General features: G+C 38.5%; 1 protein-coding gene across 1 annotated transcript in view; it reads left to right on the top strand.

Moving 5' to 3' along the window:
• Positions 1–17,763, top strand: part of ABCC9 (ATP binding cassette subfamily C member 9) — a gene marked incomplete in the record, with an annotated part of 57,533 nt that extends 39,770 nt beyond the window's left edge. The window contains 15 exon segments of the mRNA XM_072399909.1: positions 749–969; positions 1,362–1,525; positions 3,474–3,543; positions 3,648–3,805; positions 3,892–3,984; positions 4,143–4,245; positions 6,883–6,984; positions 7,078–7,198; positions 7,507–7,637; positions 8,153–8,231; positions 11,694–11,802; positions 12,211–12,314; positions 13,539–13,672; positions 13,822–13,884; positions 17,359–17,763. Of these exon segments, the coding sequence (XP_072256010.1) occupies positions 749–969; positions 1,362–1,525; positions 3,474–3,543; positions 3,648–3,805; positions 3,892–3,984; positions 4,143–4,245; positions 6,883–6,984; positions 7,078–7,198; positions 7,507–7,637; positions 8,153–8,231; positions 11,694–11,802; positions 12,211–12,314; positions 13,539–13,672; positions 13,822–13,884; positions 17,359–17,496 (1,790 nt within the window).
• Positions 17,764–18,496: the final 733 nt, after the last annotated feature.

The following is an 18,496-nucleotide window of genomic DNA, read 5'->3' as shown; positions in this document are numbered from 1 at the left end:
GCTGGACAGGGCCTTACACATGCTCTGTATGTAGAGCATCTGAAATCTTCCCAAACGGAAGACCAGCATTAATAAGAATGTGTTTTAACTCTTCTGTGCTATATACGAGGGAGTGCTGGGAAGTTCCTGGCTTTGCCCCCTTCCAGATGAAATAGAAAAATGAATGTGGGGGCATATGACAGCCTAATATCTTAGTATGTAACTGTGAAAATATCAGGTCTTTGCGATTCCTAAAACCGTTTTTTCTTTTAGTGCGAAGCTGTGATGGCAGAGGCACAAGCAAGGTTCACGTCGTTGGAGTTATGGGCCGACATGAAGTTTTTGTTTCTCCAGGGAAAGTCAGCAAAGGACATTCACACTGATATGTCACAAACACTGGGGGAGAAGTGTCCTTCCTTTACCTGGAGAAACAAAAACTTCATGACGGCCCGTAACTCCAACGACATGAAACTTGCTTGTGCCTCTGCCATCACAGCTTCTCACTAAAAGAAAAAACAGTTTTAGGAATCGCAAAGACCTGATATTTGCACAGTTACATACTAAGATATCAGGCTCTCATATGCCCCCACACTCATTTTTCTATTTCATCTGGAAGGGGGAAAAGCCAGGAACTTCTCAGCACCCCCTCTTATGTACTAAAAAGATAAAGTTAAAATGATAAAACTTTACAGTTAAATTTAAATATATGTTTTCTCCACAACCCACAAAAAATCTAATTTTAGACTTATCAATCCTTATTCTTCTGTAGAGGAGGAAGAGGAGGAGGATGAAGAAGATGACATGTCTGTGGCTATGCGTCAGCGCACAAAGATGCCATGGAAGACGTTCTGGAGATATTTGACCTCTGGGGGATTCTTCCTTCTTTTCCTGATGATAATCTCTAAACTACTGAAACACTCAGTGATTGTGGCTATTGACTACTGGCTGGTAGAATGGACGACCAAAAATACAAGTACAGAAAACACAACGGTAATGAATAATCTTTATAGTATTTTTCATCACATAACTCTGACATATTCCATAGGGCTGTACAGAGAACACTGCGCCAGTCACATCATTTTCTGCACCAGAGGAGGTTACACATGTCCCAGCACAGTCACATATTAATAATATTATTATGCATTTATATAGCTCTGTCATATACTGCAGTACTGTACAGAGAACACTGAGCCGCTCACATCAGTCTGCACCAGAGAAACTACTGGAGCACTTTAATATTCTACCACAGTCACTCACCGCTACTATTGTAATAATTATATTAGATGTGAGTATATTTCTGAATTCCTGTAAGTATATGTGCTGCACATCATGAAGGAAGTGGTTATAAAAAAGCAGAAAACCATGACGCATCTCTTTTTTAGAGTGACCCGAATCGGACATACTATGTGATGGGGTTCAGCATCCTCAGTGCTTCTGGGATCCTCCTCTGTCTCATTACATCTCTGACTGTGGAGTGGATGGGGCTCACAGCTGCCAAAAATCTACATGACAACTTACTGAAGAAGATTATCTTGGCACCAATCAGGTATCACCTTGTATAAGAGATAAAAACACCAGTGTTATTAATTAACTTTGCAAACTGTACATATGAGTGAAATTTTTGATATTGATTCACTGAATATGAAGAATGTGAATTTAAAAAGGCTAAAGTTAGTGTTTAGGGTACGATAACGTAAATTATTTTTTAATGATATTTTTTTTATGACATGATTATTACTGTTCTTTTTACTATCATGTATTCAAAAAGCTCCCACATCATATAAAATCATGATTTCTGATACCATGTTCTGGTGTCCCTGCCTCCTGATCTTCTTGCCAAGACCACAGATATCAGTATTACAGACCCAACAGCTAATACAATCTTGCATTTTCCGCTACATCATAAAAATCATTCCAAACAGTATTTAAAGTCATGATGTGACAACTGTATGTTAATATGGTTAATTATGGAGAGGAAAGACACATGGCCATATTATTAGCCATATAAAAAATAATAAATACATAGGTAAATTAGTAAAAGACCCCACATGTTCATAAACCCAACCCCCAGTCAAGGATAGTTTAGGATAAATTGGTGGCCCCAAATGCACAGCATCTTAGCTATCAAGCTGTCGGTGGGGGCTCTGCGTAATTGCCCAGTTTACCCCCCTTAAACCCAACCAGGCCCTTACTGAATCCAGGGGAAGGCAACATTAGACAAAGAGGAAAGGGCTATGTCTTTGTTATCATATACTGCAGTTTGTGGTCACCAAATTATTTAGTATTAAGTTGGGGTAACAAAAAAATAACAGGTTTTACTTTTATAAAATTTCTTAGAAATGTTTTATTACCTTCAAAATGGAGTCAATGGGGAAGGCAAAATTTTAGATAGAAACAATAGACAAGAGATCCTTGACCTGGTAATGATGAGTCAAATGTATTGTAAAACAAATAATTTGTTTTCAAATGTATTTGTTTCTATACACAATTCATTGGATATATACATTGGATTTTGTATATTAACAAGCCAACTCCCCTTTCAGCATGTGGTTAAACGATCACCATACATACACAACCCATTCACGAATCAGGTCATATGAGGACATACTTATTTCTAAAGTGGAACTAAAGTTAAAAAACAAAAAGTTGTGAGCAGACACATTCCTAATTGCACAATGAACCCCAAAAGAAAGATTGCAAAGAGGCAGGTAAGTTTGTTTTATTGCAGAAGGGACATAACCTGTTTTACTAAATAAAAGAATAAAGTGCTGTTAGTAGGTACTGTAGGTTATTTACTAAAGTAGTTTAGTAAATAACCTACAGTACCTACTAACAGCACTTTATTTTTTTATTTAGTTCCACTTAAATGAGTTTTGATCAACAATGGGCCAGACTGTGATGTAAGAATGCCTATAAACAAAGCCATGTCCTAGTAGCATAACATGATGGAAAATAATTTAACAAAAATTTGTCACAATTGTCATGATTGGGTTTAAGAGACCATTGCTAAAAAAACAAAAAAAACAATCTCTGTTTAAAGTAATATAAAAAGAACAATTTAAATGACACAAATTGGTGATATGGCTACAAAATCAAGTTTGCCAAAAGTTACCAATTGTTCCCAGTTCCAAGTTGCGGTGTAACATTTAGATATACAGTAGAACCTCAGTTTTCCGGCACCCACGGGGAATGCCCGATTCCGAATAAGTATAATTTCCGGTTAACTAAGGTTATTCTGAAACTGAGGTTTCTTATCCATTCAGCACTAGAGTTGAATGGGGAGACTTGTCCCCATTGACATCTAGTGCTGAATGGCTCAGAAAAGGAAAACTCTGATGACCCTTGAGCTGTTATCTCAGTTTTAACTCAGATAACCAGGGTTCTACTGTATATGGAATTGTTGTTGTCTGGATGACCTAGAACAAACATACAGCCAGTAAAGCAAAGGAAAGCCAGGCTGTTGAAGTAAACATGTGTCTCTGTGTGGTCTGCAGGTTCTTCGATACAACTCCATTGGGATTAATCTTAAACCGATTTTCTGCAGACACAAACATCATTGATCAGGTGAGATGCATTGTCCATTGTGTTTATTCTCTGTATTAGGAAATGGTCATCCAATAAAACTGTTATATAACACATCATGATATTCCTTTGTTTTCTGGTTCCAGCATATTCCTTCAACATTGGAATCCCTCACTCGATCCACCCTACTCTGCCTCTCCGCTATTGGTGTCATCAGCTACGTCAATCCCTATTTTCTGATTGCCCTTATTCCATTGGGGGTCGCTTTTCACCTAATCCAGAAATACTTCCGAGTCACCTCCAAGTGAGTGAGGGGAAATGAATGTAAAAAAACAACATAAATCTTTTTCTTTGGAGTCACCAGTTGTCACTTCCTTTTATATACTCAAGGGAACTTCAGGAACTGGATGACAACACTCAGCTGCCCCTTCTATGCCACTTCTCAGAGACAGCGGAGGGACTCACTACAATTCGAGCTTTCAGGTTTGTGATAAGAGAACCTCATCATAATGTTTTGTTTCCAACACCTATGCAAAATAACCATAACACCATGTGATAAATTGGTTCTTATACCATTGACTGGATTGAAAATGGAACATATGCCTTCATTCAGAATCTCAGTAACACCCTCTCCTCCACAGACATGAGTCTCGATTCAAGCAGCGCATGCTGGAGCTGACCGACACAAACAACTTGGCCTATCTATTCCTTTCTGCAGCCAACAGGTGGCTGGAGGTCCGGACGGTAAGAAGAGACTCAGAGATGGTGACTCACAGCAGCCAGTCAAAATCTTTCTATATTTTATCCCGCTAAGAAACATGATTCTGGATGGAACTGGCAGAAAAAGAATTTCTTCCTTCAGAAACGGCCATAATGTTATTATATTTGATTGCTGCATCACTCCCAACTCCCCTCTACTCTTTTTCATTTCATCCCCTTTCTGTTCCTGAAGTCCCTTTACATTCCTTTCCTCTTCCCTTTCTCAACTGCCCATTGCTTAATTTGTCCTCTCTTCTTTCTTCATTCCTTCTCTTATCCCTCTCCATTCCTCTCCTTACCCCTTTATTCCTCCTCTCCTCCTTATTCCTTATATTTCTAATCATCCTCTCTCCATTCTTTCTCCCTTTCTTCTCTGCTCTTCCCATCTTACCTTTCCAACTCCTCTTCTCTTCCCTCTTCTTTCTTTCTTTTCTTTCTTGTCTTTTTCTCTTTCTCGCTCTCTCTCTCTCCTTTTCTCTTTTTCTTTCTTTCTTTTCTTTTCTTTCCTTCCCATTCGTGCACCCTACCCCCACCATTTATTCTTTGTTCCCTCTCTACCTTTATACCTTTCTTCCCTCCAATTTTTCCTCTTCATTCATCTTTTCACCTCTACCAATTCCCCCTCACTAAATGTCCTCTTTCCCCGCTTCATTCCTTATGCCCATTGCTCCCCTTTCCCCACTCCACTCCACCCCCCCTCTCTTCTCTGTTCCTTATCTCTGCCTTTTGCATTTCTCATATCCCTGTTCTTCTACTCTTATCTTTCCATTCCTCTTCTCTCAATTCCTCATCTATCTAATTTCATTTTCCCCTTCTATCTTTCTCACCTATTCACTTCTCCCTCTCTTCTCTCTATTCCTTCCCTCTCCATTCTTCAGTTCACCTCTCTTCCCTTTCAATTTCTCTTTTCTCTCCTCTCCCTCTTCCCCTTCCAAACATCCTCTCCGGGTCACAGTCATACACAAATTTCTTGAACTCAGCGGTCATAGTGATGTATTACAGATTTCAATGTAGAGAAAGTGAATATTTCAAACTTTCTGCAGAGTGACTCAGTTTAAAGGAGAAGTGATCATTCTGAGAGTTTTTTTACAAGGATTCTCTGTAGGATCAGTATAGCCAGCAGTCCACAATCCCCCTGAGCTTTATTTTTCTATTAATTATTACAAACTGTTATTTGATACAAACTGTGTAAACGTAAAGTGTCTTAATGCCTTTAACAGCCAATTAGATTTTAGTTGTCATTATATTTACAAAGGGAAGATAAAAAGAAAGTACTTGGCTTCTATAGCCAATGCAGTCACTCATCCTACATCTTTGATATCCTAAACAATATATACATGTTCACTTTTTAAAAGCTATTTAAACTACACATTTCTCTTGTGTTTTTCCATAGCTGATGGGTGAGCGTTATATGCGTCCGCCACCCCACACCATGCTGAACAAATATTTGTACAAAAGAGAAAAACTTTGATGTCAGTTGACACAACACAGAGAAAAACAAACTGTCCTTAGTGACATGTAAAGTACTCGGAGTGCCAGCATGCCCGCTGCCTCTCCAAGAGATGAGCCAGGCCATAACTATTACCTCTGCACTGGGCTTTTTTGTGTTTACCAATGCTACTCCGTATGTCAATATGATGGAGCACAGCCCCCACCTGTAAGACAATTGTGCGGAAATGTCTATGGCTGAATTTATATTGCTGTGTGATGAATATTCTTTGCAGATTGCTGGTCACACCAATGTGGAAACATTCTCTCTCATGTTCTCTTTGATATAGGCTAATTTCAAACTTATGTATTGTGATAATGCATGGCATTCTGTGGGGTAAAGTGGTGGCTTACAGACAAACACTTCAATTCACCACAACTCACCACGTGCACTTTTTTCAGCATGTCAATTCTTGTTGGTTCCATTGCCATTTGTTGTCAGCTTATGAATGTAAACCATAAGTTTCATATCATATTTTATGTACAATTGCACCACATCTAAATGCGTCAATGGGGCCTAATGGGCTAGGTACAGTAAGGATTTGTTAAATATCAGATGCTATAAATTGGGAATTTTTATCTTGTGTTAGACGCCAGATTTTTCTGCCTATACTGTTCAGGAAGCAAAACAGGACATAAAAGTAAGGGAAACTTCTGCAGGAAAATCTCCCCACCGTGGGAGGGGCAGAGATACAAGCTGAATCTCGGCCAGGACACCATCTGCATGGAGTTTGCAGGTTTCCCCCTTGTCTGCGTGGGTTTCCTCCCACATTCCAAAAACATGCAGTTAGGTTAATTGGCTTCCCCTCAACCTTAGACTGTAATAATTACATATAACTATGGTAGGAACATTAGATTGTGAGCCCTTTTGAAGTACAGCTAGTGACATGACTATGGACTTTGTACAGCGCTGTGTAATATGATGGCGCTATATAAATACTGTGTAATATTAATAATAACACCGTAGAAAAATCTCACCATTGTGGAGGGGCAGAGACACGAACGATTGCAGGAAAATCTCATCTTCTACGTCATTATGAAGAATTTTTTTATATTTTTTTACATTATTTTATAAATCAATGGTACAGAAAATCCTAAATTGTTCATTTATAATCTTTTCCTTTTTGTCATCAGGATTATCTGGGTGCTTGTATTGTGTTGACAGCAGCTATCACCTCCATAACCTCAGGGGTGAACCCTGGAATTGTCGGTTTGGGACTCACATACGCTCTGACGGTTTGTATTTGGTGGTTCTGCTATTTATAAAGGAACTGTCATCCAGTGTATGGGCTAAAGAAATTCTTTCCTCTCCAAATCTTTTCTATGTAGGTGACCAATTACCTGAACTGGGTGGTGAGGAATTTGGCAGATCTGGAGGTCCAGATTGGAGCCGTGAAGAAGGTGAACAGTTTCCTGAACATCGAGTCAGAATGTTACGAGGGATCTATGGGTAGGATTTGTGTTTTCTGTTATTCCAGGGGTATACTAGGTATGCTCAGTACTTAATGTGGACATTGGGCCTGATTTAATAAAGCGCTCCAAGGCTGGAGACGATACACTTTTATCATTGAAGCTGGGTGATCCAGCAAACCTGGAATGGATTTCAATTTGCTATTTGTTAGCAAATGTTTTCAATCCTGAACCGAGTCCATTCCAGGTTTGCTGGATATTAGGTGCCAATAAAGGCCATTATGGGCTTGAGCAATCAAAGTTATGTTCCATTAAACTAATACCTTTACGTTGTTCCCAACATTTCAGATTCAGAGCAGGTACCAGACAATTGGCCGAAGACTGGGGAAATTAAAATTAGCGATTTGTGCGTTCGCTATGAGACCAATCTCAAGCCGGTCCTAAAGCACGTCAAGGCCTACATCAAGCCAGGACAGAAGGTATGACAATAGGAAGAATGTAGTAATCACTGTTCAGGTCTACAATGTTGAGCAGAATCCAGATCTGCTAATCAGGACCCAACTAATATTGGATAACTCTGTGTTTGATAGTAACCTTCTAATAAGGAACTTTCTAATGGTTCCTTTTGTCCCTCCATTTGGTGAGATGCCATTTTTGTTCAGGCAACATCCAGGGTGATGACATATTCTTGTAAAAATGTATGACACTGATCAGCACTGCAGACTCCCACTTTGTTACTTTCTATAAAAATCACTGGAGGAGAGGGGATTGAGGAAATGCTTCCTCCTTCCAGCAGCAGACTGGTGATATCATCTCATTCTAGGCAAAGTCACCAACTAAAGCTTAAGAATGTATTTCAAATGATAAAAGGTGGAGTTTTTCTGAAAAAGATACCGTTAATGAATATTATGACACAAGAATTTGTAAAACGAAAGAAACTCACTGATAGGTCAACTTTAAAGATGACAGTAACTTCTTATTACCTTTTTTCCAGGTGGGGATCTGCGGTAGGACAGGCAGTGGTAAATCATCCCTTTCTTTGGCATTCTTCCGAATGGTGGACATATTTGACGGTTGGTTCATATTTTACTCCTAAGAGAATGACGCTTCTCCAGCACCAGGGATGTAGGAAACTCATTATAATTGTCATAAAAAGCAGAGATTATATACAGATTTAAGTTTTATAATACACAGAAGGGAGATGTGAAGAGAAAAGTTTGTGCGGGTGGTTGTCTATATTTAGACAGTCTTTGCAGGAATGTGACGTCTGTTCGTTCATACTGAATGTCATAACATGATGAGATTAATGTTGGACAAAGAGAGGTTCGCAGGTTGGAACATGACATTCATATGGGAATCGCACCTTTGAAGCATGATATATGGCATATACACAGAGAGGCTGCTTCCCCATAGGATGCTTCTGCGTGTATCTGACGTGGTGTAAGCTAATTGTTTTTATATTCATCACTGATAAAAAACTGCCTAAATCATATATATATATATGGATGTGAATAGACGAGGAGGACCAGTGGAGTCACGTGTATACAAAATATGTATAATCCCTCAAGTGGGATTATTGCCAACCCTGGTAGTATAATCAACGGAACAAAACAGAGGGAACAAAAGAGGGTTTTTGAGGCAATTTCAATTAGATTCAATAATCAATATATAAACAATAATCAGTATGGTTCCGATTAATAGGATAAAAATTGATACAAGACCTTCTAAATTTTGGTCCCGTCAATTTTTTATATAATAGCAAGACTAGACCTTTATCACCTACTGTACAAGTATTTAGTCATCATCAGAAATAAGTTTACCGAAGACGGCTGTACGCCGACGCAAAATGGGTGATGGAACAGTCAACAGGTTTGTTACCCGACACATTTCGCCTACCGTGTTTCCCCGATGATAAGGCAGGGCCATCAAATAAGACAGCCCCCCCTTTTTAGAAAAAAATTTAAAATAAGGCCCCCCCCCGCAAATAAGCCACCCACCGATACCTGCAAACAATAATCAGTATGGTTCCGATTAATAGGATAAAAATTGATACAAGACCTTCTAAATTTTGGTCCCGTCAATTTTTTATATAATAGCAAGACCAGACCTTTATCACCTACTGTACAAGTATTTAGTCATCATCAGAAATAAGTTTACCGAAGCCGGCTGTACGCCGACGCAAAATGGGTGATGGAACAGTCAACAGGTTTGTTACCCGCAGCTTTCTTACCCGACACATTTCGCCTACATTAGGCTTCTTCAGGGGTAGCTGTGTGCTTTAGCATGTATAATTTGAGTGCATTATTAAATAAGAGACATTATAAGTCTAAAATTATGTTGCTAGTGTTTACTGTCAATATAAATTGTTAGGTAACATAAAACATCTTAATCACATAAGAATGTTGGTATAATATATATGAGATACATTGTGAAGTTTTTAGAAAAAATAGTAAAAAATTAACCTAGTCATGATAGTGCAATTATAAGTGTTAAGAAATGTCACTTACGTTGACTTGGATAAGGAGTATTATGAAGTAGGTGAGTTGTGTTCAATTGAGATACAATTGTCATTAATTGCTGTATAATTAATGAAATAGATATATGTTAAATTGGTACTATATAAATAATATTAGGTAGAAAGACATTTTTGAATAAAAATAGAAAGTTACCTAGTCTCAGGAGTATGTCAGAGAAGGAGAGATGGGGGGTCGCCTATATGGCCCACCCATCAAGGGTATTGGTAAGTAAAGGGATCCCACAGTAATGAAGTCTAACTAAATTGAGACTCTTTTGTCCCCTTTGTTTTATATATATATATATATATATATATATATATATATATAATATATTTGAAACTAGTTTCTGACTAAGCACTTTGCCACGGATGAACAAACTTGGGAGTTTTCATTTTCAAAAAGTTTCAGCAAAAATCTTGTTTTCAGCAAAGTTTCTCTCTTTTTCCTAAATTTTTTTTTTTACTTTTAAAAAACTTTTTCAAAACTAATAAATATATTTTTTTAGATACATAAGCCATGCTAAGGTGACATTTTTTTTGACAATGTCATGTGTACCATGTCATAAACTACTAAGATAACACTGGCAGATTTTTACCTCCCATCTGATTTCCAAACTGATCATATGAAACTGATTCAGATTCCATTTAATTGTATATGGATGAAGTTCAGTGTTCTCAGCAGCTCCTTCTAGCTGGGTGTACCACCCAGCACTTTTCTGTAACCACCTGACTACTTATGGATTATGGTTACTTATGGTTACTAAAAAGTTGGGTCACAATACAGAGGCCACCACCTGCCTACAGCTTCTTCCCACCCAGCTTAAAAAAAAAAATTTTATGGAGAATACTGTACTGTAAAAAGTTGAATTGTGCATACAAATAATTTAGTACACCTGATCCAAATTCTGTTTTCATTCAATCTGGGCTTGGAATTGTAGAACTCATACACATACACATAGGTGTAATGTTTTGGGACGACTGGTTGATAGATTGCGAATCAAAATATTATTTGGAACTGTCAAATGAGCACTAATTTGGCAACAGATCTGGGGAAGGTTGAAGCTTGCAGTGGGAACAAATGTGCTAGCCTTTAGGCCACCTGTACAGCAGCAATGGTTCTTAAAGAACCAGCATTTGCAAATTAGACAGGGGCAGCAGTAAGCAGTACTGAACCACTCACTGCCATCTGCTTTCATTCCTTATTGAGCTGGTGTGAGCAGACACAGGAAATTCTTTCCTAATGTTGTCAAACTGACCCCTATTTCCTGTACAACCCTCCTTTATTACCTTTTTCTCCCCCTACCCTAACACTTCAAGCTATCCAATCCCCGTTTTTTGCCCTAACTACCTGACTTATCCTGGCCTTTCGTCTGCTTGTTTCCCCCTCACCAGCCCTAGGCCTTACTTTACTACAGGTAACTTAGTAATGATATGATGATATATTTGCTTCCCCCTGCTATTCAGTTATAGGCCCTGATTTATTAAAGCTGTGCAAGGCTGGAGAGGTTAAACTTTTATCAGTGAAGCTGGGTGATCCAGAAAACATGGAATGGATTTGGTCAAAGATTCAAAACATTTGCTAGCAAATAACAAATGACTTTAAAAAAATTTACTCCAGGTTTGATGGATCACTCAGCTTCACTAATGAAAGTGTATCTTCTCCAGCCTTGGAGAACTTTAATAAATCAGGTCTTATATGTAGTGTCTCCCTTGTGGCAGCAGTTCAGTTGCACGAGGAAGTGGTAACCCCACCTCAACCTCACTGCTAGTCTGAGCATAGCCTTAGTGTGTACTGGGCCTAACTCAATAATATGAAAGTTGGATGAAAATTCATAAAACACTATATATAAATGTATTTAAATATATATTAATTAGAGCATAGAGAGAAAGAAGAAGAGACAGAGGGTTAGACGTTTAGTAGAGGAAAAGTTGGGAGTTGCACCATCATCAATGTCTATACTGCAATTTGTAAATCCCTTCCCTGACCAACATCTGAAATTTCTTTCATTTTCTCTGGCAGGAAAAATTGTTATTGATGGAATTGACATTTCAAAGCTCCCCCTTCACACTCTGCGCTCAAGGCTCTCCATCATCCTCCAGGACCCCGTCCTATTCAGTGGATCGATACGGTGAGTTGCGATGTCCTGTGGAAACAATCCAAAAATTCCCAACACTGTCCACCTGGTCTGTTCAAAAAGCCTTTAAAATAATCCACATTTTAGGGTAAAACCAGAAGGGAAAATAAGTTTTCATAGCACTATAAAGGCCCTCTGTTTGCTCTTTGTAAATTATTTTGCATTTTGACATGGAATGTTCCCAGTGAATCTCTTCCCATGTTCTCTGATTCATTCCAAACTCTGAACACAAAGTTCCTATATCTGCAGCTTTGATTTATCTCCCCTGTAAAGGCCAACGATCGGTCCGAAGTCCGAGCACCTGAACATCTGCACGAATAATGCGGCAAGAATGTTACAACTCACGTCACCATCCCACCACAACAATGTGGCCGATGTCAACCCTTGTGTTTTCTCATACAGGCTGAACCTGGATCCCGAGTGTACATGTACAGACGACCGGCTATGGGAGGCCCTGGAAATCGCTCAGCTGAAGAACCTTGTGAAATCTCTGCCAGGAGGTCTAGGTACGTGTCAGGGCACAGCTGGGGGAGACGTGTCATGTGCGGTCCAGCCTGCGATGTTTACCATTTAAAGAAATTCTGGAAGACAAGGAACAGGCGGCCTGTGTTTCTGTGAGCGAGGAGTACCGTGTTTGTACAATGCATTGCCCAGATACCGTTGTCACTGAGTCTGCTGTATAACAGGGGCTTAATACACAGAAAGAGAACATACAGAGACACCGTGTGTAATAAATAGACCGCCATGACTCTATAGTGAGACATATCAACTTTTCTCCTTGGGTCAGATCTCCTGCTAACACTTGTGGGGACATTTGTTTAGGAATATTGTATCAAATGATTGATTTATTAAAAGAATAGGAGACATAGAATTATCTATCATGTTACGTGGTAGGAAGAAACACAGCAATCTTTCCTAAAACATGTCAGGGGGACAAAACACAGCTTCAATAATTTACAGGGCTTTCTTATGTAAAGACCCTGTCATCATACCATTTATTGGAAAACTATTTTCCCATAATAAAGTCCATTTTACATATTGAATGCATATTATTTACCTGGTAATGCTTCTCTTGTGAAGACGTGAAAGAGCTCTGAGACTGCTGCAGGCCACCACAGGCTATACAAAAGTTTGTATATAGCATTTTGTTATATAATATATCAATGTAGATAAGTGATAAGTAAATAAGATTCATCCTCTGTCAGTTACACTCATTACTGCTTACTTAAAAGTTTGTAACAACGTTAGGGGAAAGGGTTAGCTGGGCCAGCACAGAGAGTAATTAGACACTCCCAAGAGAAGAAAGGGCTTTGATGCTCAAGTAGGGAGGGGAGTACTAGGGAATTGATTCTTTCTGGAATAGTTCAGAGGTGCATTGCAAGTGAATGAAATGTAATATTGGAAAGCAACAAAGTGTTTAAAATACTTTTTTTTCTAGATTTTAAGATGATGACAGTGTTTGTTTAAAGTAGATATAAACTCAAACCGGTGATATTTAACATTATGTCATTGTTGAAAAGACAGTATTGAACAGTTATGTGCAGGCTGGGAAACAAAATGGAAAAAAGTTGTATGCACATGTATGGTATCTGAGAAGGTATTGTTCATAAATAAATAAATATATATATATATATATAATCTATCTCAATGATGGGAACTAAAGTTCATCATCCAAAATGTTAATGGGGATTTTACCCAACCAACTTTCTCTTGCCCTTGTTGTTTTGCAGATGCCATGGTCACAGAGGGAGGGGAGAATTTTAGCGTCGGCCAGCGGCAGCTCTTCTGCTTGGCTCGAGCATTTGTGCGAAAGAGCAGCATCCTAATTATGGACGAAGCCACTGCATCAATTGACATGGCCACCGTAAGTAACTAGAATGATCGGCATTTCACCATACTGCCATTTCTTTTAAACAAAACATGATCTGTTCTAAAGAAAAAAAAAACATAATATAGAAAAATCTGCATCATATTAAGATGTTTCTATAACTGAAGTTTTTTATTTCTGTGCAGGAAAATATTTTGCAGAAGGTAGTAATGACAGCATTTGCAGATCGGACAGTGGTGACAATTGCAGTAAGTAGGATTGGGGATTGGGGTCTTTACCTGCATCATACCCGCACCGGGGTCTCTACCTGCATCCTCATTCACTGATACAAATACTGACTTCAAATACACAACAATTCATACCACTGTATCAGGAATATGGAATCAGTAAGCTAAAATTTGGGCTTTCTAATGGGTGAAATTGTTGACAGTAAAATATATCTACAGCCAAAAGTTTTTTTTTTGTCTATTTATTTTTTCAATGGAGTAAGGAAGTGTTAAAATCACTGACAGTTATGTGTGACCAATGGACAAGAGCTCCATGTATTGTGAGGAAGGGTTAAAACAATTACAATGATTTTGTGTTCTTCCCTTAGGCTATGTTCAGACTAGCGGTAAAAAACTGTCATAGCACTCAAACCCACATGTCTGAACATAGCCTCTTTCCACTGCCTCTCTCTCTCTGTGCACTCTTCTATCCACTGACCTCTGTCTGTCTGCACGCTCTGTTTTCCACTGATTCTGCACCTCTGTCTATACACTCACACTTTATCTGACTCTGCCTCTCTTTTCTTTGTCTTTCTCTCTCTCTTCTGCACTGTAGCACCGAGTTTCCACCATCTTGGATGCCGACCTGGTGTTAGTCTTTTCTGAGGGTATTTTAATAGAAAGTGACACAGCGACAAACCTTCTGGCCAATGCTGATGGTCTCTTTACCTGTCTGGTGAAGACTCACAAGTAGTCAGCTCCCACCACGCTGCTGTCTGGTTGGTACAATGTTGGCCCTGCACCTAATACCTTATTTCATCCTTCTAACATGCATGTTGTGCTACTAACCTAGAGCATGCTAAATATCCTACCCAACTCCGCTTCACGGCATGTTTTACTGTTGCCAGGTTTTCAGAAATAAGCCTGCATGTCTGCATGACTTGCAAAGGAAAAACATTTTCCATAAGTGCTCAATACACCCATGGAAATATTGGAGCCAGTAGGGTCAGAGACTGCAGCATAACAACGCCCTTCTGGGATCCCTGTGGATATAAATTGAGTATTCCCAATCCCAGTCCACATATCAGTAATTTGTGGTGCATAATTTCCTCTTGTCTTTATGGCACCAAAGCTTGCTGGGACTTGGTGTCTTCATAACTACAAATTTCTATAACTTAGATTACAACGGGGCTCATTTATAGAGCAGGGGTGAAAACCCAGTTGCTGTATGTAAAATCTGATCAATGTCCCATTCCCTGTCACTGATCAGTATAAACAAACTCCATGTTTCTTTGGTAAATAATTTTTAGTTGTACTCAATGGTAAAACAATCGTATTTAAAATGTCTTTTTTCTCATCCAATGAGGGACACAGAAAGTTTTATATCTTCAGGTTTTACTGCCACTTCCAGGAAATTGTAGGCCGACCCACACTAACCCCACCCAATGCCAGCATGCCTGTTTTTTTGCTATTGCCTGAGATGTGCCTCTGGTTCTAGTGGCTTCAAAACTTTTTTTGTAATTTCAAGCAGTTGAGTAACTTCAAGGAGTTTTAGTCAGTTGCAATTACTTCTGATTTTAAAGAGGTGATCCCAATGGATGCAATGTGAACTACCCTGAAACTGGGCAAGGCTACCACCAGTGGCAACAGTTCTTATTTCCCTTAGCAGTAAAATATAAGGAGTTGCTCAGAAAACCCCCTCTCTTTGTTTCCCCACTTCTGCACATTCGGCACATTTTTCTGCACATTTTGGCATCTAGACCCTCATAATCTGAAACATGTTCTCCCCACAAAGTTGGTAGGATTGAGTCTTCTTGTTTCTCTAGAAACCTTTCTATGTGAAGTTTCACCCCCTACTTCTTTAAGAGAGGAAACTGCAGTTTAACCGTAGTCATTATGATTATGTACAATGTAGTAACTTTGAGCTTGACTCTACATGCTTATTTTTTGACCTGTCTCTGATGTCTTCTCTGGTGTCTGGGATCTCTGTTCATATTTGCAGTTCTTTCATTGTCCTGACTCTAGAAATCTTTGCTTATGTTCCTCTGTCAGGGAAGAGTTCTTTATCTGGTTCACTGTTCATACTTCAGAGAAAGCATCTACACTGTTCTAAGAATGCAGGTCTTAGAGAATGACCAGGCATTTTCAAGACAGATTCTAGACCTACTTCTTCAGGGAGACATCATAAGTTTGGTAAATGGGTGAACACGTGCTAGTTTTCCTTCCTCTCAGTGGCTCTCGGACTCTCACTCCTTCTCCAGGGTATTGTACAAGGTGCTGGTTCCAATGTTAGCTCTTCTACACTTTCATGGCATCCTGGGCTTTTTGGATTCTCTTCATTTTTTGTTCCCATTTTTCTACTATGGAAGTTTCTAGTTCTCATTTTAGTCTTCTTCTTGGCTCAGTTTTCTCTTGAGTTTCCTGATATCTGGGTTCCTTCTGCCTAATCTTTAGGTTATATATGGACATTTGTGTCCTCATCCCTTTGTGAATTTGGTGAGGTGGCTTGTGCTTCAGACCTCATAACCCTGATAGTGTTTTTGTTTGCTTTGCCCATCCTCATTTGGACAGCTTTTGGACCTCCCAAAGGTTTAACATCTTCCGTGTCCCTCAATGGGTGAAAATGATAAAGTTGATTTACTATAATGTAGATGATTTAAAATCACTTTCTTGGAGTCCATTGAGGGACACAATCCCTACCCTCTGTGTTTATGTTCATGTTATTGGTACTGCTTTCTACAAAACATTGACATTCTGGTAGTAGAAGGGATTTACCTGGATTGGTCTTCAGTTTTTTATTTGCTGGTGTCTATTCCTTCTGTAGGTACAACACTTTCTGTAGTTTTAATGGGCAAAGAACCTTTTTCAAAACTCCTACTTTTTTTTTTAAAGATGGCTCTTATCTATCCTTGGTGATAAACTTTGTATGTAGCAGTATTATTTCTTTCCTTGTTTTTCAGTACTTCATAATTTTTAAAATAATGTTTTTGTACCTTTTGTTTCATTCCAAGTAGCAAAGTGCAGAACCAAATCATTGGTTTATCATTGATCCATATTGCAGTCCTTTGTATAGTAATCCCAAAAATCTCAAAGTAAATAGTGCAAAAATGACCAGAAACGTTTTCATTTTAACAGAAAGCATTAGAGTTGCTAAAAAGAAGAATATAAAGATTTATATAAAGATTTTTTCAGGATGCATTAGGCTTCAAATGCCCCCAGAAGGTTCTGTAAGCTCTTTTCTTGTAACTAGAAATGTCAAAAATAAATGTGCACATTACTCAAGTGGAAACAATTAAGAAACTACCCTACATAAACACTAAAATAACACCACGTACCCTAAATCAAAACAAAATATAATAAAACCTTTTTTCAATTTTTTTTTCTAACAAGTGAAATTGAAAGTTTTTGCTGTGGCAAAATCTTTCCAGCAGTTTGCTAAAAATCACTTCTTCTATCCTAACATTTCTGTAAATGAACATCAGCCTTCCTAAATAACGATCTCATTATCTCCCACAGCATCGAGTTCACACCATCCTCACCGCGGACCTTGTTATTGTGATGCGTCGGGGGAACATTATGGAGTACGACACACCGGAGAATCTTCTGGAACAGGAAGACGGGATCTTTGCTTCATTTGTCCGAGCTGACATGTGAACTATTTTGAACGCATGCCATATTTTTATAGCTTTTTATATGAAGTGTTTATATTTTATATTTAAAACAAAGGCACACTGGTAAGCCAGGCCTAAGGACTTGAAACTTTATAATGATTTTTTTTCAGTATTTGTACAGCACTTAGCCAATAAAGTTTTGCTCACTGGAAAAAAAAGTTTTAAAAATTCTTTCCATAGGTTCTTAATATTATATGATTATAACTGTCACAGAGACGGTTTAATAAATTGTAGCTGTTACACCTGAAAATTTGTGAATTTGATTTTGTTCCAGTTTAACCACTTCATAGCTGGAGATCATGAAGCCTAGATATCGAAACTAGATTCAGCAGAGTCAGGCTGTGTCACGTTATCTCGATGATCGCTATTTATAAACATTTCCTCCCCAAATATACACATTTTTCTAACTGAATTATATTGGAAACACGTAAAAGTTATACTGAGTAAAAACATTCATAAGAAGATCCCTGTAAGGTATTTGTCCACATGGAGGATATAGAATAATTTGGTTCACTGTTCTAAAAATGGCCTAACTGTATTCTTTACTTTTTACAAGCTCACTAATGGACATTTTTATGAAACTTCTGATTTTTTTGTGCACAGTGTAATGATACAATGCCATGCCTGTGTAGAGAGAAAAAGACACAATGCCATCTGAACGTTAAATAATTTTGCATTGTTAGCTAATCACCGTTTTATATATCATTTTGATATATGCGCTTGTCAGTCTCTAAACTAGAAGAGCACACACAAGTGTTCTAATTTAGAACTCTGACTCGTTCGAGACTAGATTCATCTACAGATTACAGATGCCAAATGGTTAACAATGTTTACCCCTGGGGGTCATGGCGGATTGCCATGGTTTGGTTACTTTTATTGCCATGGAACAAGCAATAATCCTAATAGCATTTAACTCAGCGCCTCAACACAAGGACACTGGCAATAAAATGGCACAATAGGAATTCAGCCTTTACTTATTGTCA

The sequence above is a fragment of the Pyxicephalus adspersus genome, chromosome 2 (assembly GCF_032062135.1).
Source record: "Pyxicephalus adspersus chromosome 2, UCB_Pads_2.0, whole genome shotgun sequence".
NCBI classification, from domain to species: domain Eukaryota; kingdom Metazoa; phylum Chordata; class Amphibia; order Anura; family Pyxicephalidae; genus Pyxicephalus; species Pyxicephalus adspersus.
Note: the sequence above shows the minus strand (reverse complement) of the source record. Positions and strands in the feature narration are given on the sequence as shown.